Raw genomic sequence first — 25,981 nt, forward strand, 5'->3', positions numbered from 1 at the left:
CAAAGTAGACAAGTCTAGGAAATTTGATCATCCACTGTCTTGCCAGAGAGGAGCGACTCCCCTCTCGTCTGCACGGTAAATGTGACGCTATAGCCAGCAGCAGGTTAGCCTATCTTAGCAATCTGTCTACTTGCACATCTTAAGCTAAAATAAAGTTAAAGAAAGTAATTAACGATTTGAATTAACAATCTTGGATGTACTAGTGGCCCTTCTGTCAGAGCTGCCCCCCCTCATTTTGACTCTATTTTAAGCTAGGCAGCTAAGCTAACCGCCTCCAGGCTCTAGCTTCATATTTAGCCGATGGATATGAGAGTGTGTATCGCCGATCACGTGCAACAAAATGGTGTTAAATTGGCATTTAAACATGACCCAGACCTCTGCTTGTCTTTTCAGATGCTGACACGCCCACCTGTCCACCCTTCCAGGCGAGTAGAATCAGCTCACCTGCTCATCACTGCTAACCTTTCCTACTCCCTCATCACCTCCCCAGTATATTTTAGTCCATTTCCACCCTCTCTACGTCAGATTGTCTTTGTGCTTGGGGCCTTAACCTTCCAAAATTTGGATTAAATGTGGATTTCTGTCCTTTGGATTCTTTGTTTGGCTGTCTGGATGTTTGTATCTTTGTATTCTACCAGGTAAAGACTTTTCACTCCTGCCTCACCTGTCCTGCCTCTGGGTTCACTTCTGTCTTTGAACTTTGTGGACCTTTGGAAACTTTCTTCCCCATTTGGAATAAATTCAAAAGGGGTTATGGTTGTGTTAAATCCAATCATACATCTGTGGATTTTTTGTTTTTTCACTCTTTATTTTGGAATCTACACTGTAAGAATTAAAGGCACCAGGGCAGGCATGAATTCATGGCACTGAATGTATAGTTTAACTTGGCTGGTGTGGATGGTTTATCCTACAGCTTCCTCTCCTCGGCTCCTGACCTGAACTTGTTAATGTTAAAACAGCTTCTCTTGTTACTGTTCCAAACACCTGCGTCTGCTTCTTAAGCAAATATAATCTGGGTAAATGTCAGCCTGCCGTGTGATCACCTCAATTTATGATGTATGATTGTAAAGCAGCCGCTGTGGACAAACATTAGCTCCCTGCCCGAATGAATCACGTTCAAACGTCTCCTCCAGGCAGCACGTGAAGTTTATTTAGGTGCTCGGGTGATTTAAGAAGTTGTCTCTTCACACTCATCATCTGTTTAGAAATTAAAACGGGAACCTCAACAGACGAGAGCTATTAATATACACGACAGCACATAAACTGGGACGTGACTCAGACAAGTGTGTAAGATTAACTCCTGGATTGTTTGCCAACACTGCAGTGAGGTCTGTGTTGGATTTAAAGCAGTATGAGACAGTTCATCAGAAATGCTGAAGGCTAAAATCATCACCGCCGTTACACAAGCGAGACGCATGTGAGGCATTCACAGGAGTTTAGAGTCTGGGACTCTAAAGTTTAAAGTTTCGGTGACCTGAAAGTTTCGTGTGGAAATGAAAAAGTGAGTCTGTATTTTTGGCATCCAAAATATCCATACTTTTTTCCCCTTGGATGCTTCCTTATGTAACTTATATTGCAATGGAGAATCTGTCTGGGGTCAGACTGTGTCGTGGTTTTTTTCTTCCTCCTTTTTCCATTCAAGAATCAGAATATGCTGCAGATTTCCATCAGGACATGGAAATATTAGATAGCAGCTGCTTCTCTCAATGGAAACAATGGAATTCTCTATGTTCCATGTTCAGAACGAAAAACAAATTGACATTTTAGAGCCTTATTGTCTGAAATCATTCACAAATGAGGAGAAAAGTGGAACTCTTCCACAGTCGAGTAAACTGTGTTAAGTAAATTTCATGTAGTGTATCCTGTAATCAAGCTTTAGAACTACTTTCCCTCTCTCTCTCTCCCTCAGCGTCCTACAGTAATTTCTTCATCCCCACAATGAAGTTCTTGTGTGCTACTGTCTGAGAGAAGCCGCAGAAATGCCTTGGCGCAGGAGCCGGAGACGTCATGGATTCCTGAGTGTGGGGCTTTGCAGGAAAGCCCTGAGTCTCCGACATGGACCGGCTCCAGGTTTCCATGGCAAAGGCGCACAAACAGGAGGAAACACTGAGGGAATCCCGTTATTTTACAGCATTGGACCATTATAAACACCCAGAGCGGGGAAGGAAGCCGCTCTTGATACTCAAGTAATCCTTATAGAGCTCTAGGAAGAGGGACTTCATACCAGACCCGCTGCTGGAGCTGATGCGGCTGCATGTTTTTAGTTACAGAAAGGGAGTTTGCGCGCAGCTGCTGTGTCGCAGCTTCAAGTTTTTGAACGTGTACAGAAAGTTTTTTTCCCTTTTTCGTCTGTTTTCCAACATTTTGATCTGAGGAGAGCTTCTTCTTCTGTGGTCATTAGCGGAGATTAATTTTTTTCTTTTTCTGTATTTTTTCGCTTTTTTCTCCAGATGTTCAGAGAGGCGTGGAGGCTGGCACAGTACCACACCATGAGGTCCATGGATCAAGGTACTGCTGAAGTGTTGTGATTATCTGGTAATCAAAACATTTGATTTTTAATTGATGGCGTAGTGTTAGAGTCTGTGATGATGTGAGCTGTTGTGTCATGTGTCGGTACCGTTTCAGAGACGGTTGGGATGTTGATGTTTGGGAAGAGAGACACGCTGCTGCGCTTTTGATCGGCGTACTGCGCGTCGCTTGGCATTAACACCTAATTACTGGTGGGAGATCAGACAGCCGTTACGTACAATGTTACGTACAACATGATTGTAGTTATAAAATTTGAATAATTAATTTAATCGGCGCCAAACAGGAGAGACACTTTGGATATTTATAAAAAGAAAGTTGATATAAGTTATGACGTGATATCAAACTTACACCGGATGATATCAGCGTCTTATATTAGAGCCAAGAGAGCATAATCACCTGATTGCTGTTTGGTGTGATTAAACTGAGATCTGACTCCCAGTCAGGCTCATTAAAATATTCCAGTAGGTGTAAATCATACATTTCCACTAACTAGCTTTATGTCTGTCCTTTTAAATCCATCCTCATGTGTTTTATATCCTGTCCTGTATGTTACACTGGTTCTGGTTCGTTTGCGTTTAATGCCCAGATTAAACCATTATCGATACTCTATTCGTAAAGTTGAGGTTTGTACGTGAAACTACCGGAAAAAGTCATAAAATAAGAACGTTTTTATTGGGTACATGATGTGCATGATATGCTGACTGAGCATACATGCTGCTGGTCGAGTGGGTGGGAGGAACGCCCCAGGATCCGAGCTGCGTCGTGCGTAAATCTGGGGATTCCCTCAGGAATCCCAACCTGTGTGTGTTTTATGAACTGTAAGAGAGCGCGTGTGCACACTGGCTGTGATTTCATGAAACAAAGATCCAAGTCAGGGGTGTACTATATGTTTCGTTTATTCTGTATGTACACGCGACACTGACATGGTCCCTACAACTCTGTTTTAACGCGGAGGTGTTGTCAGTTGCCAGACAGGTTTACGAGCCCGGTCAGCACCCTGCTGTGTCACTGCTACGTGTCAGACACCCGGGGGCAGCACCAGGCTGCTCAGTCTGCCAAAACACTCACGGTGATCTGTTTGAGCGGGGCAGTTAATTCATCAAAACAGAGCTACACTGTGTTTTTTTTTTTTTTTATCTAAGACGCATCAGTGAGCAGCGGAGGCGTGATCACACTCAGAGATAATCTTGTGAAGTCTACATTCAGTGTGAAAATAGACCCGCCTTTTTCTGAAAATAACTGCGGCGCGCTCAAACAGGAAACCTGTGCGCTTCACCTCCTGCAGCTCACCGATGCATCGTTTGACTCTCGAGCAGCAGGTTCCCCAAATCCACATCAGCGCCGCAGCACCTGAGCCGCGTCCTCGCCGCTTCGCTTGAACTCCGAGGAGTCGTTTAGGAAACAAATTTAGACAGATGACCTCTTTTTACGACGAGAAAGATTTGGAGGAAGAGCTCAGTCGAGTGAACTGCCCCGATGAGGATCTGGAGTTTGAGTACTTGTTTGAATATGAGCCACCTTGCAGCGACTTTGCAGGAGGAGATCAAGGTTTGTCCGAGGGGCTTTTGGCAACCTGGGTGGACTCTGATGGTTTATTTGTAGGCTGGAATTTAATATCTGCTCTGCTGTGTTTATTCATGTGAATGAAACAGAAAAGCAGGAAGTGAACTTGACAGCTTGCTTGATGAATGTTCCCACTTAAAAGCCATGTGAGAGAGCATGTCAACAGGAAGAAGCTTTTCTCAGCTGACATGTGATTTATATTATTTGTAATGTAGAAAATAACAAATTAAGCTGCTGGTGCACATTCACTTATAATGAATAGAGATACATTGCTGTTATCGTTGGAATAATTGGACATTATTCTGATTTATGGTGATTTTTTTCCCCTGCAGATGACCCAAACCTTGCATCTCACAAAGTCCTCAGTCCTGAGTCTGAGCAGGCTTTCCCTCTGGAGCAGGCCTCTCCATACGGCATCAAGTCCTGCAGCCCCTCCTACAGTGAACACAACACTGAGGTTCTCTCAGGTTATGAGAACCAGGAGGCCAGAAACTACCTGGACAATACCCGACCTGCAGGCCTGGCCCTGAGCCCACGGATCGAGATCACCCCCTCCCGTGAGCACTACAACCACGGCCGGGACTCCCTGCAGAACCACCACCTGAACATCAGCCCCAGACCCACCCTCACCGTGCCTGGGCATGACAGCCTCGCCTACCGTGAGCCCCAGTGCCTGAGCCCCGCCAGCAGCAACTCCTCCACCAGCTGGCACTCGGAGAGTTACTCCCCCTGGGCGTCCCCTTGTGTGTCCCCAAGCAGTGGCCAGAACCCCGGAGACCTCTGCCCCCGACTCCAGAACATCCACACTGGCTCCCCCCGCACCTCCCCAGGCACCTCCCCTCGCACCAGCCTAGCCGAGGACGGCTGCCTGGGACCCCGCTCGCCCTCCCCCAGACCCGGCTCCCGCTCCACCTCCCCGCAGGGCAAACGCACCTACGACATGTACAGGAACCCGGGCCTGGTCCCCGGGCACCGCTCCCGCAGCCCATCCCCCCACAGCGGCCATGAAGATCACAACATAGGTGCCCACTATACACACACCAGCCTCGTGGACACCATGAATGGTTTTGGTAGCGGTCAGCCCGGCATGGTGCCCCCTAAAATAGTCAAGACGTCCAACCAGGTGTACACTCTGTACCCAGAGAACCACGTAGAAGGAAACTACCTGGTGTCCTGCGACCAGGACATCAAAAGCAAACCTGTTGCAGAGCCGTTCTTTGTGATCCCCCCAATCTGGTCCAAGCCGCTTCAGAGCATTTGCAGGTAAATTAGGAGGAGGACCAGGACTTATTGCTAACACAAACCACACAACACATCCCCATCCTTTAGGATGCATTACTCATGTCTTCTTCTGTATCCTTGTTTTGTAGCATCCCTGTGGCGTCTCTCCCCCCGCTGGAGTGGCCGATCCCCCGACGCACAGACCAGTATGAACTCCACATTGACGTCCAGCCCAAGCCGCACCACAGAGCTCACTATGAGACAGAGGGTAGCAGGGGGGCAGTCAAAGCCCCCACAGGAGGACATCCTGTCGTGCAGGTTAGAGATATTCAAATACCCATTCATTCCTATACCTGGACTGGAGTATGTAGCATGTATACCTCCAACACTAGTGCAATTTAAAAAATCAATGTTATTATTATTTAACAGCTGTTAGCTCCACCGCTAACCCTGCATGAATGTGACATGATTGCTTTCATTGTTGTGTAACTTTGCTCAGAACACTGAAGGTGTAGCTATTATGCAGCAATTATTATAATTAAATTATATATTTTTAATTTCCCAATAAATTAAGCGTTAGAATGTGTGATTGGAAAACCCTTATAGCCTACCCTCGCTAATATTCTGCTAGCGTTGGCTAACGTTAAACTCCCCGCTAGCAGTGCAGTTCTTCTTTGCTGCTCTGAAACAGATGTTGCTAGTGGCAACCTGTTTTGCAAAGGAAGAATCATGTTGCTTTTTAGGGGGGGTTAATGCATTGACTGGAGTACAATTCCAAAACCAATGCAGGTGCAGTTACAGCCCAGAAAAGTCCGAGTACTCTAGCCGTCTAGCTGTCCAGCTTGTGAGGCTCGAGCAGCCCTGATGGGAGGGCTTGCATGTAATGGTATTTCTTACTCATCGTGCCGTCAGTGATGGTGCTGTTATTGCCCAGGGCCAGCTGTATGAAAAGTTCCTCTGGCTTCTCTCGTATCACTTTTATGAATCAAATCAAAAAGCATGCTCTACCCGTAGACATCTATGACACACTGTAACCGCCCCGTAGCCTCATGACAACCCTCAGGATTGAACTCAGGTCAGCGAGCGTCTGATTTGCTTACTTGCAGCTTTATATAGTCCGCTGCTGTGTGCCCTCCCCCCCGGTTTTAACCACACAAACAGATCTGTGTTCACGTTGTCCATAACTTCCTCTTTCACACTGGTTTGTTGACCTGAAGTGTTGAAACACTCGGCCTTTCTAGACTCGTGTAAAAAAAAAAAGTGACTGTGGTTATGATAATTGCAGATCAGGAAAGAAAGAGTTTATTTTTCCTCTTTCAGTCACAACTCTGACAACACAACATGTGGAAATGAGCTGTGACACATACATGTACAGGCGGCTGTATGATCCAAGAATAGGTTCGACTTCCCCTTCTCTGTGTCGCTGTCGCAACATTCAAAGCTGTGTTTGTTGGTTGTAGCGGAGATTTGTCGGAACGAAAGCTTCTCTCGCTTCCATTTTCTGCCCATCACCAAAGGCCTCACCCTGAGGTCAGTTCTGCCCGGCCAATCAGATGGTCAGGCCTGGCTAGCCACGGCTGCACTCCTTCACCTCGTCTACCTCGCCTTTCCCTTCCTCTCCTCCTCCTCTCTCTGTCTGTTTTTCCTCTTTCCCCCTCTCTTTTGAGCCTCGTACCCTCCACTTTTCCAACGCCGCTCGCTGTCATGACTCACTGCTCCTGCCACTGCCATGACAACCGGCCGAGCGCTCACATGGCCTGTTGAGTGTTTGCAGCCAGCTTCCTCTGTTTCACTCCGCTGTGTGTGTCAGCTACCTGGACATGGAGCCAGCACGCTCGTTCATGTTGCCATAGTTTCTGCTCACATTCAGCAGCTGCTGAGATAATCATTTCTGAGAGGGTGATTGATGTACATGCTGTGTGGAGTTTTCCTCCACACAGCTGAAAGACATACAAAGCAGTCAGACTCACTCCTGTCACTCAGAACAGAAATACTACATTACCTGTCGTGTCTCTTTTTTCTCTCTGCAACATCTTCATTCTCATATTCTAGGATAAAGGTGGCGCACCTCTGTGTGTGCACCAAACCAAGCATTTTAGATGCTTCGTGGTTTTTGCAGGTTTCCTCAGGAGGCCCGCTCAGGTTAAAAGTAGCATCTTTGTTTTTCCGTCTCTTTCACTTCACCTTTTGCAACAATCCGGCAATCATATCAAGATACAGGAGGTACTCTTCAGTATCTGGTGATAAGTTCTACTTTTAGGCAAACTTTTATATTATTAAAGGGCCAGTTCGCCAATTTTCAACCTCAGTCCTATCATGCTATTATGGGGAGCTAATGACATTATGGTAGAAAAAAATGCTCTGTCGCTCTGTGCCTTTGGAGGACGCTAGCCGCTTCTCCACTGGACCCTGGAAAACCAGGGAGCTCGCTAAACTACACCTACTCAATCAAGGACGCCCGCCTCCGATGTCGTGTCTCGTTCAAAATCGTCAGGTTTGAAATGTAGACTGCAGACACGAAGACTCGTCGTATTTCCGATTCTGTACCGCTCTGTGAAACGGTAGTATTTTACTCCAGCGTCTCTCGCTGTGCCGTTTCTTTTAGAGGGAGGGGTGCAATGCACGCTGGGTGTTGTTGGAATGTAGAATGGGTGAAACCACGAGCTGTTGGTACAACTTTCTCCACAGCTATGGTGCCAATTTCAAATATTATCGCTTCTATCGATTACAGAGAACACCAGCTTTGACTGGCAGTGGCTTTTTCCAGGGGCGGACTGCTCCTTTAAGAACACACCATCCTTTGCATAGAACCTGTATTAAATAGTTCCCATCATTGCACTACATTGCGATCAGGAAATACACATTTGCTTTTATAAGTAAATTAATAAAAGCTTTGCATGTAAACTATCACAGTCAGCTCTGTCCCTTTAAGAAACCCCGCCCCTACAAGCCCACTTTCTTCTGATTGGCCAGCTCTCTGAAACCTGCTGAGGCTGCACTTTGTGACGTCACAAAGTGCAGCGTGTAGAAAAAACTGTGTGAAACCTGGCGTTCACAGCAGCCTGAGCTGAGAAGCCTGGGTATTACTCCAACATACTTTTACCGACAGATCTGAAACCCACGTTTAGTTTGGACATCCAACATTGTAACGTCTTAAAATGTGAAACAGCATAATACCCCCTCTTTAATATCATGATACTCAAGTGCACATACTTGTTCTCTATGTGAAACATAGGAGGACCACTTCTAGATTCTACGTCCAGTTATAGAAGACGTAGCCTCTAGGATGTGAGCTCTTTGTTGGTTTATGTTCAAGAGGGAAACTCATGCTTTTACACACGTGGGTCTGACGGTGATCAGCCACCTCTGGGGGAAAGCACATCTGGAAAGACAGAGTTAGAACCACAACCAGCTAACAGTGACTCAGACCTTTCCTTAACACTGGATTTCTGTTTTACTGCCTTTAAGAAAGTTTTTTATGATCATTTTTTGTTTCTGCAGTTACATGGCTACAGAGGCAAGGAGCCACTCGGCCTGCAGATCTTCATCGGCACAGCCGACGAGCGCATCCTCAAGCCCCACGCCTTTTACCAAGTCCACCGCATCACCGGCAAAACTGTTACAACCACCAGCTATGAGAAGATCATCCACGGCACCAAAGTCCTGGAGATCCCCCTGGAGCCAAAGAACAACATGAAAGCAATGTAAGACTAGAATAATATGCATCATCTTCCCACTTTACATATTCATCTTCCATTGCAAGGTTGGCTTACATATTTATTGGCTTTCACAGAATCGACTGTGCCGGGATCCTGAAGCTGAGGAACGCCGACATCGAGCTGAGGAAGGGCGAGACCGACGTCGGTCGGAAAAACACGCGCGTGCGCCTCGTGTTTCGTGTGCACATACCTCAGCCTGGAGGACAGCACGTCTCTCTACAAGTGGCCTCGCACCCCATCGAATGTTGTAAGCAGCTACACATTAATCACTTTCACAGTACGATAAGCTCCTCGTGCTGTTTTACCTCTTTAAAAGTGGCACAGTGCTGGGTGTGTTTAATCCCTGTGCGTGCTTCCTGTTGAGGTCAAACTTTACGCAGAATAAACATCATAAAAAAAAGGAACCCACATTCAAATGAGTTTGGAGCTGGGCTGATAGTCCAGACTCCTGCACACAAAGACATCTTTATGCAGCCAGGGCTTCCATCCAGTAGGTGGGCGCTGCGTGTTTGAGTGTGTGTGTACCTGTTTGTATGTGCGGAGTAGTAAAATCTGTGTTTGGGTACATCAGTGCATGTGTACACAGAGTTATTACAGCAGCTGGTGTCATCAAAAGTCAAACAAGAAGGCCTTTTATTAAGCTTTGACCAACACCCTGGTCAAGACGTCACATCAGTCGTGACAGGCTGCGTGAAACACGCTCCTGTCATTGTAAAAAGTCATGACGCAGATTAATGTGTCATTTTATAAGCATCATTTCCCATCTGTTTTCCGATCACAGAAGGAGCAGAACAATAGTTTGTTCCTGTCTGTCGTATGATGAACTTCAGGAACAATCGGCGTCAGTGAGAACCAACGGAGCGTGCAGCTGTTTACAATGACACCTGTGGTACATCTGTCAGACTGTCAGACTGTGTCAGACGGTGTGTTTGAAGAGGCAGGGCCCCCGCTGCTGTTGTCTGATTCGTTTCATCCTCGAGCTGGTGTAGTAGGGCGAACAAACCTGTTCAAAGGTCACGGGGGTTTGTTTGTCGACACCTCAGCTCGCCTCAGTGAGTGTGGAGTTTCAGCTGAGCTAATGGGTGAATTTAAGATGAGGAAACAACACTACTGTTACAGTCCGGTGTGTCTACTAAACTGACAGCTACTGTCATGACATACACACCTTAACATACACTTCCCCTTTCCTAGTGCACATATGTGAATTCATAATCAGCTTGATCAAAGTCATCATTGTGTAAGAGATAATGTTTAGTGAGCAGGGTGTTATCGTAGAATGGATCCCCGACAGCGTGAGCAGGACCCCGATGGGAAGCGGAGGGGTCTTGTCTCACCCTGAGGGGTTCCTCCGCAATAACAACCTGCTCACTGTACATTATCCCGCTTATTAAACGGCTTTTTGTAGATCTCTCTGTCGTAGCCTTCAGTTTTTAATCGTTTAACGTTTAGTGCTTTCTCTCCGCTATGTTCGTCTATTTTCTTTTTTTCCCTCTTTAAACAAGCCAACGTCAAATTTACCTGTCAGAAGATTGATACGACTACAGTTAGTCCCTTAGTTAGATCCCTAGCAACGGTCTGTTCTTCATAACAACGGTCTGTTATTAAGAAATAACAATGACTGTTATTAAGAAATAACAGCCCTCAGAATGTACCTCTCGACTGATATATTTTTTGTACGCTATTACCAAGCCGATATGAGCCACAGATTACCGATATATCAGTATTGGTGTATTTCTTTTCCCATATGTGCTGATTTGAAAACTTTTTAACAGAACATATAATGCAGAAAACAATGCTTAGGTTGATTCAAAAATGTCATCACTCTCATTGTCCAGCAGAGCATCCTCCAACTTAATGGTTTAGTTTTAGTTTTTCTAGAGTAACTGACTGAGTGAGTGACGGTACTTTCGTAGAGAGAGAGAGTTGCGACATCGCAATGGCGGATCATGGAGCATGTTGGACCTCCACTGACGCGACTCTCTGTCTATACGGCTCTGGATACTTTGTTGGGGGAGTAGGCGGGGCTGCTTGTCCACTGCTCGTCCGCTGTCCTCACCTACGTCCGCAGCACGCACCTGCTTTCAAACACGTTGTCATCGGCCTCATGAGGACAGTCCTTGTAACACATTGCCCACAGAAGCACACATTCACCTGATGCGGTCAGCCACATGCTAGGTTTTGACCTAGTCTTACGTGGGCTGCCTTTTGAGTACTTTCACAGTGTCACAATCCACAAAGAAGAGCTACACATTAGTTCCAGCTCAAAACGTGAAATGAGATTTTTTTTCCCCCTCTAAAATTGGCATTAGTTTGGGCCTAAAAATTCAATATCAGTCGGTCTTTAGAACTTTTATTTATATCTTAAAGTCCAATTTAATCAAAGGGAATATTTTTGATGTCATGTGCATCATTTTTGTCTTCTTTGTACACTTGGATAATTAGATCTAAATGGCAGATTTGAAGCTTCACATGCCGTACATGGTATTTATTGCAGGGCTGTTTTATCACATTGCATCAGACTGTTCCTCTTGTTTCCACCCCTTCCTCTCCTGCCCTTTACTGTATAAATTTACCAACGCAAACCTCATTACCTCTCCCGGGTTGTGATTTGACAGTTTTGTATTGCTGCGTATTAAAACTGAAAGCGTGGGCAGAGATTGAATGAGTCAGCGTCACCTTTTATTGCGGAACACCATCACTTCTTGGTAAAAGGTTGTTTTGCATTTGTGAGAAATTGCAGGTTGCATGTTTGTTCTTACTGTAGTGAACGAAATGTCAAAACAACAGTGAAAAAAATACCCGTCACAGCTTACTGGAGATGATGCTTCAAATGTTTGTTTTGTGCAAAGACCAAAGGTGTTAGATTACAATGAACAGTAACTTCTCGATCGTCAGTCGTTTTTGTCACATTTTTTGCTTGAAAAATGTCTTAAAATATATATCAATGATCATTTCAGCTCTGCTGTAGTCAACAGCTGGTTTCATCGTATGCTAGAAAGTGTGTATGACTGGGAAAGTGGGACAGAAAAGAGACTCAACACCCCACCCCTCTGTGTGTCCCGGCAGCCCAGCGATCAGCACACGAGCTTCCCATGGTGGAGAAGCAGGATATGGACAGCTGCTCCGTTCTGGGAGGCCAGCAGATGATCCTGACCGGGCAGAACTTCAGCTCCGATTCCAAGGTCATTTTTATGGAGAAAACCCAGGGTGAGTGCCGTCAAATCACATCATCACTTCCAATCAGTGGGAAAGAGTCAGAGTTTGCAAATGTTCATGTTTGGCAGCGTCTAGGTTTACATTGCCTGGAAACCAAACCCATGACTGCATCTATGAAATCTTTATGGTCTGTGTGCGTCTGTTGGTTCTGCTTTTGCCCAACACCGTGTCACAGTAAGGACGCAGCACAAGTGATAACAGTGACTCACAAGTAATCATGTTGGTGTGACAAGTTCATAGCTCTCACACGTCACCGCCGTCATTGTGTAGACGGAGCCGCAGGAGTTATTTGCATGATCCAGATGATAACGCCGCAGCTTCACTTCCTTTTGTCCTTTTCTTCCTCTCTGACATCCATGATGTCTTATCACCGCTCAGACGGGCCTGTTGTTACGTGATTAATAGCCCTGCTGTCAAATGAAGCGTTGTTTCAGGGACATTTGTCGATGCCTCTGATTGACACAAATGGATTGAAGGATTTTTTGGTAGTGAAATACAGATTGTACCATAAACAGTCTGATATTTGAATTTAGATGATATTTGATGGCTTTGGCCCATTTTGCAAGGGGACTATTTTTACTTGAGGACCTGGTAAATTGTAATTATTGCAGATGTTATTATTATTGTTATGATTATTATTACAGGTTTTCATTGATCTTAAATCCTGTGCGAATCGGCCATGTTTGTGAAAAATCGACAATTTAGCTACCATATTCCAACAAACAGACTCTGCCTCTTGGTGATTTAAGGTCTTTTCAGGGGTTTTTTATGCAAAATATTTTGTTTCTTGTCCCTTTTTCTGCCTCATTCCTGTTCGAGAATTAGTGTAACTTTATGAAAGAGAGTTTTGGCAGAATTTTGGGTGCAAATATCAGAGATAGATATCTGAAATGCCAATGTCAAATCCAGTTGAGGAAAATCTGAACAACAGGTCTCCAACCTTCTTTCATCTGAGAGCTACTTAAAAATACTTGCATTACAGCGCTGCAACTGCTGCCACATGTTGATTCTTTTGTCGAGTGAAACGTTGGTACCACAGACGAAGCACTAACACTTGTCCTTCACATTCGTAAATAAAAACGTTCCCACTCACCGTGGAAACAGGATGTTCTCTGCTTTTTCTTGCCGTGGCCGCCTTCACTGTCCATCATAAATCTGGCTGAACAGGCTAACAGCACCGAACTCCTCACTTCAGCTCGACTAGCATCCAGCATAACTGACCCGACCTGTCGATGGAGGTTGCTGCAACATTGCTGTGATTGGTTAGGTTTTTATTGACAGCTGATCAGCTTATCCTATTGTTTTGTATTGGAGGAGGTGGATCTGCGTATAAGAGGCTTTCAAGGTGCATTTAATGTTGTCAGATTTGTGAACCTCTTGGCGAGCTACTAAATCCAGATTTGCGGCTGAGCTTCCTGAACGAGACCCCTGATCTGGACAGATTATCAGATAAATGACATGCATCTGATGCAAAGAGACTTGACATCATAGCTGGGAGATATTTTTTGCTTGGCCCGTGTGAATGTGCATTAAACACGTTTATGTGGGGATAGTCAACCAGTGCTTTCGTGTCACTTGCATAAGGCCAAAGGTCAGTCGCACTACTGTAACTTGAATCCCTCAGTCTGTACGCACAGCTCTGTGAAGTGTCATCACATCCAGAGTTGTTTTGGATTAATGTCAGAGTGAGGTGTGTGTGTATCACCTGCTGTTAAACAGACAGTTCTGTTTATCGGTAGCTGCTGCTCTTTGGTTCTGTTGTGTTAAAATGCTTGTCTGATATCGTGACTCACTGACTCCACTGCTGTCTGAGAGCGGAGTTCTTGGCTTTAAATGCAGGCACTCCACAGGCTACCTAAAGTAAAAGTTGGACCCGTCGTCTTTCCTCCTTTTTTCTGCTCGGGGTTCCCTGCCGCTCTGTTACGACACACCACAGTAATGGATAGTAAGACGGAGACGGAAAAAGAAATCTTACGAGGTGGGACTGCCATGGTTTTGGAGAGTTTCTGTATGACACAAAGTTCTGGACCAGCGCAGCTGTGAAATCCCTCTGAACCAGAGACAGCTGCCTCTGGCTGCAGCTCCCCTGGCTCTTGTGCTCCGACAGGGAGGGTTGTACGGAGGAAAGGAAAGCTTTCCCGGCCAAGTCGAGCCTGCTCTGGCTTTCTCTCCGGCTTATTCCTCCCCCCCTTTCCCACTTGTTACACAATAATCCCCAGAGGGAGAACAAGCGTCGGGGTATCCCTGCAAACAAATACTTAAAGCCAAGAAAGCAGTAGTCATCACGTTTTGTAAGACGTGGAGAGAGTTGATCATAAAAGTCAAGAAAAAAAGAAGAAAATCTGGCAACACGCGTGGAATCCCCCTTCCCCCTGCTGACTCATTTCAGACATGTGTTTGTGATTTAGCCGTTTTGACAGAGGGTTTCCCACCTACAGTAACGTCCAAGCAGATCTCACTGCAGCGCACGGCGGATCGTGTGTTAGAGCACACATGGAGTTTGCATTTTCTTTCCTCCACTCACCTGAATGACAGCTCCAGTGTGACCTGATGAAGTGTGATGTAACAGAAACCATAATGGTTACAGACACGGAGCTTGTAGCTCTCATCACGTCCCTGCTAACGTTTCAGTCAGCGTTCAGGAGGCGTGTCTTCACAGCACAGATTCGGGGATAGCTGTGCATGTTTAGTGTTAAACTACAGATCATCTAACTGTATGTGTGCACGGTGGTGTAACAGGAAGTTATTTTAAACGAGATGATATCTACGTGCATCAAAAAGGAGACTTGTTGCGAGACAGCCTTCAAGCTGGCTACAAATCTACTGAATAAAACGTATGTATGAAGGTTGTCTCGATTTGTCAGGACTCAGCATTTTCCAAGTTTGCAAGCTAAGGTCTTGCCGTGTTTTACCGCTGTGCCATACATCTTGAAACAATCAACCTTCTTCCCACATTAACAGTTCGCCTTTTCTCTTCTTCCTAGATGGGCAGCAAATCTGGGAGATGGAGGCCACAGTGGACAAAGACAAGAGCCAGCCGGTACGTATTAAACACCAGCATGTAAAAAGACACCAAACACGCCCGCTGTCGTGATCTGAAAGTGAAGTTAAAACACAAAGGTGAGTTCTGGCACGTGACAGAGTGTTGTCTTGCAGAGTATGCTGTTTGTGGAGGTGCCGTCCTACAGGGACACGTCCGCCTGTCATCCCGTCAAAGTGAACTTCTACGTCATCAACGGCAAGAGGAAGCGCAGCCAGCCCCAGCATTTCACCTACACACCTCTGGCATGTAAGACTGCTTCTCAGCTTCTATGTGGTATGCTTATATCATGATGGTTATTATTATCGTGAGCACATGGAAAATATTCATGAATGATTCACAGCGTTTTTTGACCCTCACAGCTCCATCCATAAAGACCGAGCCTCTAGATGAGTATGATGACCACATGGGTTTCGCCATGCCTCAGATCCTGGGTCTGTCCCCTCATTCCTACTTCCATAACCCTCGCAGCGTCCTCCATCCAGACAACGGCCTGGTGCCGGGCATGGCCTCCTGCCAGCGCCTGAGCTCCAGCCTGCCAAACCAAGACGCACGTTTCCAGCAGCAGAGCCCCACCATCGTCTACTCCCGCGGGGGAAAGAGCCTGAGTGGCAGCCCCGGCCTCTATCAGCAGCCAGGAGGGATGATGCCCGACCCCCACCGGTCAGTCCTGGTCCACACAGGCTCCCCGGCTCAGCCTCCAATCGGCGCAGGCCAGCACCCCTCCATCATCCAGTTCTCCCCGACCAACCACCACCTGCTTCGAGGAGGAGACCCTCAGACCCTCCCCGCTCCGCAGCCTGACAGCCAACAGATCATCTACTGCGATGGCTACTCCCCGCAAGCAGCCACCGCGCACTCACCCACGCCCCCGCTGGCTCAGGCGGCAGTGCCCCACCCTCAGCACTATCCCACCGTGATCCAGCAGCAGCCGTACGCACCGAAGGGGCAGCAGAAAGGCCGGGCTCTGCCGGGCACGGGGCAGATGGAGGCTCCAGGAGACGGGCAGAGGAGGGTGACGGTGAAGGAGGAGAACTTGGACCAGGCCTACCTAGATGATGGTGAGTGTAAGTTCATGCTTTTATACTCTGTGTGAGTGGGAGAGCTTGTTGTGTCATTCAGTGTTTAAGGCCTGCATGATTAGAAAGACCTGCGATGCGCGATGACATTGTTCAGTATCGTGACGACGACATGACATACAAATTAGCTTTTTTTAGTCGGTCTGCGTTCCAACTCTCACCTGTGGGCATGAGCTTTGGGTAGTGACCGAAAGAATGAGATTGTGGATACAAGCGGCTGACAGGCGTTTCCTTAGAGAGAGGGTAAGGAGCTCAGAGTAGAGCCGCTACTCTGTGTCATCGAAAGGAGCCAGTTGAGGTGGTTTGGGCATCTGATTAGGATGCCTCCTGGGTGCCTCCCTGTGGAGGTTTTCTGGGCACGTCCAACTGGGAGGAGACCCTGAGGTAGACCCAGATTCTGCTGGAGGGATAATATATCCCGTCTGGCCTGGGAACACTTTGGAATGCCCCAAGAGGAGCTGGGAAAAGTTGCTGGGGAGAGGGACGCCTGGGTCAGCCTGCTTAGCCTGCTGCCACCGCGACCCGGCCCAGGATAAACGGATAAACTTACAATCAAATTGTCTACTTAAAATATCAGAAAGAAAACCTTTATGTACCTTTATTTACTAGTTACTTATTTAACCAGCTCACCTTCCGTTGTCTCTCATGCTTTCTGCTCTCATGTCATACATGACGTGTTAAAGTGTACCAGCCAGGCGCTGGTTTAGCTCAGTCGGTAGAGCAGGCGCCCCATACACAGAGACAAAAGTCCTCGCCACATTGGCTGCTGGTTCACCTCTGTCATCCCCCCTTTCTCTTCTCCACATTTCCTGTCTTATCTTCACCATCCTATCAATAGGAAGAAAATGAACCACGTTTTTCATAGTCATTACGTTCCAGACAACCTCTGGCGACGTGTTTACTGCACAGTTTATCTCCCGATGATGATGAAAAGGGGATTTGTTGAGCAGCCCGAGTGTCTCTATCAGCTGAGTGTAGCTAAGGTGAAACACGACAGGAAGATAAGTGATGGATATACGCTATTTAGTTTCTTTCAAATAGATGGATGATAAGACCCTCCAGCAGAGACACGACTTTGCCTCAGAACAATTCAAGGATATTTACAATATCTGCTCCATCTCCTTCACACACACCCTCCGGTTTGATCTATGTGCTTTAGTATCGCTCAGAACAAAGCCAACAGAACAGGCTCGCACTGTTAAAACAATCCTTGCCAGGAGGTGTAGTTATGTTCCACTCAAGGTGGAAATAACAGGGATTCTGAGTCATATGTTTATACTTATGCTTGTCAACCCCATTAGCCTCTGACTGAATTAATGTCAGGCCACATCCAGCGGCAGGCAGCAGGGTGAACCTCTGCTTAGCTTTGGAGTTAAAGGTTCTCCAAACTATGTTACGTTTTACAATGAAGCGACTCCAGCGTTACGTCTGTGTCGGCCAGGTGAGCCTTAAAGGCAGTCTGAGGTTGCCTTCATGTCCACTGCTCATTGTGCCGGTCGCAGGGGTTCATCTGGCACTGCCACACACCAGGAAACAAGTTTTTTTTCTCTCTCTCGCTTTAAGGGCAGAGAGGGAGGGAGAAAAAAGTGTCACTCTCCTGACCGCCCGGACATGTTGACACTGTTATGAAGTGAAAAACAACCTCCATGGCAACCATTGTCAAACAGTGGAACGGGCTGCCTGGGAGAGCTGGGGAAAGCCTCTTTGTTTGTTATAGTTGGCCGCGGCTTCTCCTTGGCCTTACGCCCCTCGATTCTGTGGGGGAACCCACTAGAGGATTAGCCTTTTTTCCGACCGCGGGATTCTGCCAATCTGGCACAAGAAATTCCTATTCGCAGCTGCTCTCCTCCAGAAATCCAGCCTGATCCCTGTAAGATAGCAGGGAGGGTGGAGGGAAGTTCGCAGGAAAAGGGAAGGGGCTGTGTGTGTGTGTGTTTCAGTGGAAAAAATGAATTGAAGAAAAAAGGCCAGCAATGGAATTTGTGTTTTTTGGATGGGACGTGCAGGGTTTCCCTCCGCAGTAAACAGCAACAGGGCTGTGAGCTGCTGAATTAACAAGGAGCCGGAGGCACAGTGAAACGTAGCCTCCTGTTTGATCCTCCCATCATCCTCAGGAGATGACGGCCAGGCAGCTCCCCGAGTTGCCTCGGCATCTTTGTTCAATTACATTTTTTATTCAAACAGCACACTACCTTTTCTCTGGAAATCTCATAAAAAGAAACAGCAGGATTATTTCTTTATAATTGCCTCCTTTTATCCCAAAAACTACATTATAATGATTAGCACGTCTTTAAAACCAAATCCCTGAATATTAAAATCATATTTATAACGCATTTGTAGCCACAGCGTGATAGTCGCCCCCCTCTTATCGGTCCTACAGGTGATAACTCGCCTGCCCACATCATTAAATGAGGAAAAAAAAGAGGGACTTCCCAGCATTCAAAAGGTGAGAAGACAAACATGGTCAAAAAAAATCCCCCGAGTTTGACTGCAAAGGTGTTGAAATATGATCCAGACCACAACACAATCATCTTTAGTTGGGGCTATCACCGAATAGAGATTGTCAACATTACTCACGAGATGTGTGTTTCAGTTTGTAGTCGCTTTAAGAAAAATGGGGGTGAAGCCACATCCTGGTATCGTCACCGTGTTGTGGTCGGTAACTGTCACATCTCCGAGGTGTCTGAACTGTGTCAACTTGAGTGAGGAGTGTTACATGAAAGTCAGGTATTTCATTTTGTACTTTGCTCATGATTTCGCCCACGCAGAGGGGCTTTTATCAGCCCGCGCACAAGTTCCCATGCCTCCTGCGTGTGCCCCAACGTCTGCTGGTAGATAACTGAAGAAAGGGGCCTGTGGAAGCTTGCCTTGCCTCTTGCAGCACCATGATTTTGCATAGCTCCCTGAGTGCCACATAGTTTGTTAAAACGGTAAAAAAGAGCGACTGGCACGGCCCACAAAGGCAGAGAGTGACAGATTTAGTGGGTGTGGAATAAAGCCCAGAGGCAGTGGAGCAGGTGAAATTGTTCCAGCAGGTAGAGATCAGGGCAGCAGAGATAAAGCACACAGCAACAGCCTCGTGGTCGCGCATTAGTCTCAGCTCACTTCCATCCCATTTGAAAGGCTTAATCAAATACACAACTCAGCCGTATCCAGACTCCGCTACAACCGTAGTGACGAGCACACGACGACTGATTTAGCACACTTATATCGTTTAATCTAGAGTCAACACGTGGTGTTAGTACGTTTGTTTGAGTATGTTTTTGTGCGTTACATCACTGCACATTTGTACGGTATGAGATTCAACAAGTGTGTTAATTCTTCTGTAACTCTTTCAGATGCGATTAGACTTCAAGACAAGGGGGGGGAAACAAGAGTGAGAGCATGCAGCCACTCGAGCAGATCTCTGAGGCTGCACGTAGGCAGAGCAGCGCTATGTGACGCTAACATGTGAATTTTAAGCTCATCTTTGTTTAGCTATTCGGTGCTTTAAATTAGCTTGTTAGCACGTAACAGGAAACACAGGTTTACAGTGTTTCCATTAATCAATATATAAGACATAGAGGAACGTTGACCTGATGGTAGAGCTGCACAATTAATCACTATGTCCTCGTTGGCACAATATGATCGTCGCAATAAACACGTTGCAAAAGTCTGAATGTATCGCAACGAATAAGAACATTTATATTATGTAAACAAGTCATGCTTTCATACTCAGCCTGTGTGAATGTTACCTATCGGATGGAGCCCTGGGTATAATGGCTTTCACACCATTTTGATTCGATCAGATGAAGCCCGAGCTAGCTAAGCAGATTTAGCAGGTTTAGCTCAGCAGTTAAATCGTGTGTTGCGGTGGCTACAGTCGTTGATGTGGCGTCCCCGGGTTCAACTCCCACCCTCTGCCCTTTGCTGCATGTCAGGCCCACTCTTTTCCCCTACTTTTGACACTATCCACTGTCACTCTCTCTCTCTCTCAATAAAGGCCAAAAAATAAAGAAATAATTTTTAAAAAAAAGGAACTGTCATCACACATCACAGATTTTTCTCATATCGTGCAGGCCTACCTGTTGGTAGTGCTATATTAAGGGTTAGTTGATCACCAGTTTTATTAGAGTTCATCCTGAGAGAGACGTCAATGTGTGTACCAAATTTAAAAAGGGGGTGTTATGCTTTTTCACATTTTAAGTCGTATATATAACGTTACAATGTTGGACGTTATGACTAATCGTGGGCAAACTTTCAAATCTGTAGGTAAAAGTGTGTTGTCTGCAGGCTGCTGTGAACGCCAGGTTTCACACAGTTTTTTCCACACGCTGCACCAGGCTTCAGAGAGCTGAAAGTGGGCCTGTAGGGGCGGGGTTTCTTAAAGGGACAGAGCTGACTGAGTCGTTTCAGGCAGAGGCTGTGTTAAGGCCTGCACAGAGCACCAGTGTGAGAAAAATGAGGAGTTTGTATTAAATGCTAAGCTTCTCCACAGGTGAAATATGAAGCTTGAAATTAGCATAACACCCCCCCTTTAACGACATTGCATTTAATGGTTATCGAGATATTTCACTCAAAACTACAAATGTCAACCTCATCGTGATGCTGAAGGAAAAGTCTGGTATTTAGAATTCAGCTTCCTGGGACAATAAATGTAAGGCGGACATGGCGTGCTGTCTGATATAGCATGAACTAGCAACATTAACGTTAGCTAGATGCAGTAAGATGAATGCACTGTTGAAATGGCGGCTCACATAGTTGGTATCTGCAATGGAAAGTGGGAATGTGGGAAGTGGTACAGAGAGGTACTTGGTCTGAAAAGTTTGGGAACCTTTGTTCGGAAAGGAATCATATTAGAAAGGGGACTATAACAGTCAATAACTCTTTCTGTGTGCATGTAGGTGTGTGATCATTGTTCGAAGACTTGAAATATGTGAGCACTGACACACACGATCTGTGGTTAGAGTGGTGGTTTGCTGTCGGTCCACTCGTCTACTTTCTCTTTTCTCTCTATCGTTTTCAGCCTCAAGCTGTCATTACAATCAGCCTCTCTCGAAATCTACAAGTCATGAACGTACTGTACACCCTTCTGCACACAAACACATACACTGTATTAACATGCAAATACTTGGAGGCACACAAACACACACAGTCCAGGTTGCTGCAGGCAGTGTGCAGAGACAGCTACTGTACAGTGTGTCTCTCTCTCCTCCAAACGTCGGTAAACAGAGCGGCTCATTGGTGCAGAACTCAGGAGCCAGACGCTCACCTACTGAACAGACTAGCCCGAGTGTTCCCCGGGCCCAGCCTTAAATAGCAGGCCCGTGCCAACCCTTCATTAGATGCAGTAAAGCCCCACTGTATGTTGCCCCGCTGTGGTGCTCCTGCTGCTTCTCTGAGCGTGTTTTATACTCAGGAAAAACCCTGTGGCAGCGCTGGGGAGATGAAAGTGTCTTTAAGGCCTTAGGTGTCAGAGGGGATTCCTCTACAGACTAAAATAAACAGGGTCGCTGATGTTGTGACGACAGCAGAGCACCCAGTTTGGCTGCTCCTGCAGTTTTGCGACTCTCAGATGCTGCTCGGGCCATAAAATGTGTTCAGTGTTGAGCAGCTGCCACTGTGTGGGCTGTTTCTGTTTCACATCTGCAAATGATCAGATAGAGAAGCAGAGAGAGAGAGAGAGAGAGAGAGAGAGAGAGAGAGAGAGAGAGAGAGAGAGAGAGAGAGAGAGAGAGAGAGATGGACAAAGATTAGTTTGTTACATGGAGGGAATCTCTGCCTGATTGCTTCATTAGCTTACGAAACACTTCATTGCAGTTGTCATAGCACTTTATCACATCAACAAAGAATAATATTTTCTATCCATTGACCCTCTTGTTGTTACTGCTAATCTTAAATCAGACAATGCTATCACCGCGCCTCCTTTTTAAGCTAATTTTGTTGCTAGCTGTTTTGACCTACATAGTCTGCTTAGAGATGCTGCTGTGTGTGATTTAATTTAACATTTTAATAGTTGCAATCTTATTCTCACAACTAAGTAAATCAAGGCTTTGAATAAAGCTAACACGTGCTAACTCCCTCTACCTCTAAAATAGTCGCAAAATTTGTCATTCATACTGAGCCAAACATGTTTTATCTCTTTTCTCGTCTGAAGCTAAGCTAGTTATCTGTTTGCTGTGGCTTCATTTGCTTACAGAGAAGTCCTTCCTTAGTTTTTTCCTATTATGTTGAACTCTTGAACCAAACAGGAACAACACACTGTGAAACACATGTCGCAGCAAAACTATATAGATACTAAAAACTGCTACTACTTACTGACCCCTCACATTGTAACACATATGTTGAAAAACCCATTCTCAAAGTGTAGCCCGTTACCGTGGTTACAAAATCACAGACACGCCATCCTCTAATGACTGAGTTACAGCAAAAAGCTTTTTTGGCCCATTTTGAAATACTTATATTACTCATCGACCCTAATGAGTTCCCCGAGGCACAGTGGAAGCAGTGGCACCAGCACACAATGTCTCCGAGTGCCAGTGGACAAAAACACACACACAGTTACACACACACACACACACAGTTACACACAGTTACACACAGTAGGCTTCCAGATAAAGAGCTCAGCAGAGACGCATGTTACAACATACTCGTCATTCCTTCCTGCTACCTGTTCCTAGCGTGACTGTGTTTAAACAGGTGAGCACCTACGCTATTAGCAAACTCATACAGTCACAGGTAGTTCCTCTTTACTTTACCGCTCAGGTGACAGGGGTTATTTTAGAGGCTCTCACACAACAAATACACTGTCGAATGCAAATGTATGTTGGCAGATACAGAGAATCACAATATTGATTTTTATTTTAAATACATGACACATCAAGACTGACTATTTTATTTTTAGAACCACCACACAGAAAGTTTTCATTTCACCCCCCTCCTCATCTGTTGTTGTGTAAACACACACTTAGAATCAACCTAGAAACAGGAAGTAATCGCTCATAGGCTCCTGCAAAGCTCTACCTCTAGTGGTTATACGACATTAATGCATCCTTTATCTGCTGCATGACGGCCCTTTATGAGTCCAACCAACATTCTTGTAAATATAATAATTAAATCACTGAGGAAGTTTTTTAACACCACCTTGAAAGGGCTTGAATACATCCTGCCACTGTCTAACATCCTTCTGTTTCTTTGCTTTGCAGTGAATGAGATCATAAGCAAGGATCTGACCGGCGTTCAGGCCAGAGGGCAGACATAGAGGAGGGGCCGCAGCAGGAAACGTGTCCCCCCCTCTCTCCCCCTCGGACACACGCACACAGACGGACACGCACACGCACCAAAGTCTTCAACCTTCGAGTGAGGTGACGCACATCCACCAACAATCAGACCTTCTCTTCCTCATTTGCTTTACGCACAGAGATAGGAATATCAGCTGCTGTGTTTGCTTTGGATGTTTTCCCGCAATAAACATTCGACCCACAATGTCACGGCGACAAACCTAACAGGTTTCAATTATGAGAATCAAGAGGAATAAGTGCCTTATGTTTCATTTTTATTTCCTGTTTGAAGTTTGGGTTCTGTTTTATTTTACAAAGGGTTAAAAGATGCACACCAAAAAAAGGAATTAGACTTGTGAATGAAGGTTTTGTAGCATGCAGCAGTTTCAAAATTATAGAAAATTCAAGCTTAATAAGTAAATACCAAAAAATTCTGTCCAAATATGATCCATTTATGTCTGTGGCCAAACGTGTGTCATCTCTTTGTACATTTTTCTTGCACAAAGTGTGTATTTAGTGTGTAACTAATGACTTGTACATGCCTACATGCAGATCATCTCATCTTAAAGTGCAGTTTTCTCATTGAAGTGAAGCGCACACTGCCTTAACCAAATACATAAAGAACTATTGTGACGCCTCCTGATATGCACTGCTTTCAAAAACAGGAGGTCCGTGTTGAAACTTTTTTTATATAATAGTGGAATCATGTGAATAATGTACCATTTTATATTCATAAATAAATATATATTGGATTATATGCAGGTGATATTGCCAAAGATGATACACAGTTTTCTAACTGATTTATATGTGTTGATTTTCATCTTAATCCAGCTTTGAAAACTATTTAAAAATGTTTCTAAAAATCGGACTCATGTGAGGCGAGGTGAGAGGTTTTGTACGCTTAAATTTAAAGGCTCGCTTTTTCAACTCGTGTTTATAATATTTGTACTGCTCTTAATTTTAATCGCAAAATATTCTGTGTACTGTGTGTATTTGTTCTGCGTATAGTTGAACTTGAGTCCATCCATATTGACAATCAGTATACTCAAAGCTAAACGCCTATGCAGGAGCTTCATGCTTGCCAGTGTAAAAAAACATATACTTTAAACACACTGTAAGGCAGGAAAATACAGTGTGTGGGGTTTGTGTGTGCGTTAAAGAAAAAAAGCAGTAGTTAAAAACATATTTTTGTAATATTTAAATGTTTCACTGACTGGATTGGAGTTCGTCAAAGTGCCTTATTGTAAAGAGACAAAAGGGAAGTGAAGAAAACATGAAATAGAAGTAAAACAGTAAGACTGAATCTCAATGTTTAATACTTAATAAGGGACCTATTTGATGAAAAATACGATTTTATTTTGTAATAGTAGTAAAGCTAATAATCTAATTGAGCCAGTTCAGCACAGGTGCATTTGACTTTTCTTGAATGTAATCTATATTAAATATTTTCCCATTTTCTGTAAATATTTGATAAAAAATGTCCATGAGTGTTAAGATAGAGTTTAAGTAGATTTAAATAGAAACGATTTGTTGTATGTTGTAATATTATGTTACAGTTATCATCGTATCTTTTATTGGTTTTATAACAACTTATTCTAAAGGGAATTCTGACACATTATCTTAAACTTTCATGTTTCCCCTTAATAGTTTATATTTTTGTTTCAGCGTTTGTTATCTAAAGAAATCTCTCTGTATGTTTCATGTCTGCAACACCTTGTGCCTCCTGAAAAAGTCTGTTTCATGCTATTTTTGTATCCTTAAAGTAGCAATAAATAAAACATATTCATCATGAGTGTCCTTGTTTTCATACATCTTTTCTTTGCAGTTGTTGTCATGAGTTTATGAATATTTAGCATGAGTCAGTGCTGTAGTTGAGTCCATGTGGAGTTGTCCCCAGTGTTCAAGTCCGAGTCCCCAAAGAAGAATCCCAGTCGAGTCCCCATTACCTGAGTCCGAGTCAAGGTGCGCTGCTCTTGCTTTCATTTGCTGTCAAATCTTTGAAAGCAAAATGCACGAATCGAGGCGCCTCTTTAGGCATCCTGGCAGGGACTGTTGCTGAACAGGACGACAGGTGAACGTGCACGAAAGTGAACCCACCTTGCTTGAAACTACAAAACCTTCAAAAACAGTCCTTATCAATCAATCAAATCAATCAATCAAATTTTATTTGTATAGCGCCAAATCATAACCAGAGTTATCTCAAGACACTTTACAAAAAGAGCAGGTCTAGACCGACTCTTTGTTATGTTATTGAAAGAGAGGCCCAACATGAATCACCATGAGTAGCACTTAGCAACATTCGGCACATTGGCAGAAAAACTTCCTTTTAACAGGCAGAAACCTCGAGCAGAACCA

General features: G+C 45.1%; 1 protein-coding gene across 3 annotated transcripts; it reads left to right on the top strand.

Annotated features, from left to right (window-relative positions):
* The first annotated feature begins 2,355 nt into the window (after positions 1-2,355).
* On the top strand, positions 2,356-25,418 carry nfatc2a (nuclear factor of activated T cells 2a). 3 transcript variants are annotated; one of them, XM_069660421.1, is made up of 10 exons: positions 2,356-2,508; positions 4,425-5,355; positions 5,463-5,631; positions 8,815-9,017; positions 9,107-9,279; positions 12,099-12,239; positions 15,233-15,288; positions 15,405-15,564; positions 15,651-16,355; positions 23,552-25,418. In XM_069660421.1, exons 1-10 carry the CDS (start codon positions 2,451-2,453, stop codon positions 23,605-23,607), a joined length of 2,652 nt encoding a protein of 883 aa, XP_069516522.1. In that variant the 5' UTR covers positions 2,356-2,450; the 3' UTR covers positions 23,608-25,418. The 3 variants fall into 3 exon arrangements, with proteins under 3 accessions (XP_069516522.1, XP_069516520.1, XP_069516521.1); XM_069660419.1 differs by lacking the exon at positions 2,356-2,508 and adding an exon at positions 3,945-4,077 and having other exon boundaries at positions 15,405-15,537; XM_069660420.1 differs by lacking the exon at positions 2,356-2,508 and adding an exon at positions 3,945-4,077 and having other exon boundaries at positions 15,405-15,537; positions 15,651-16,349.
* The last annotated feature ends 563 nt before the right edge of the window (positions 25,419-25,981 follow it).

The sequence above is a fragment of the Semicossyphus pulcher genome, unplaced genomic scaffold, assembly GCF_022749685.1.
Source record: "Semicossyphus pulcher isolate SPU_LCO1_2020_fin unplaced genomic scaffold, fSemPul1.0.p SCAF_13, whole genome shotgun sequence".
In the NCBI taxonomy this organism is placed as follows: Eukaryota; Metazoa; Chordata; class Actinopteri; order Labriformes; family Labridae; genus Semicossyphus; species Semicossyphus pulcher.

Excerpts from the sequence above, each read along its gene's own strand:
- nfatc2a (XM_069660419.1), top strand. The coding sequence starts at position 3,945 with ATGACCTCTTTTTACGACGAGAAAGATTTGGAGGAAGAGCTCAGTCGA. Across the intron at positions 9,280-12,098 it reads CTCGCACCCCATCGAATGTT|CCCAGCGATCAGCACACGAG; the intron begins GTAAGCAGCTAC and ends GTGTCCCGGCAG. Across the intron at positions 12,240-15,232 it reads TTTTATGGAGAAAACCCAGG|ATGGGCAGCAAATCTGGGAG; the intron begins GTGAGTGCCGTC and ends TCTTCTTCCTAG.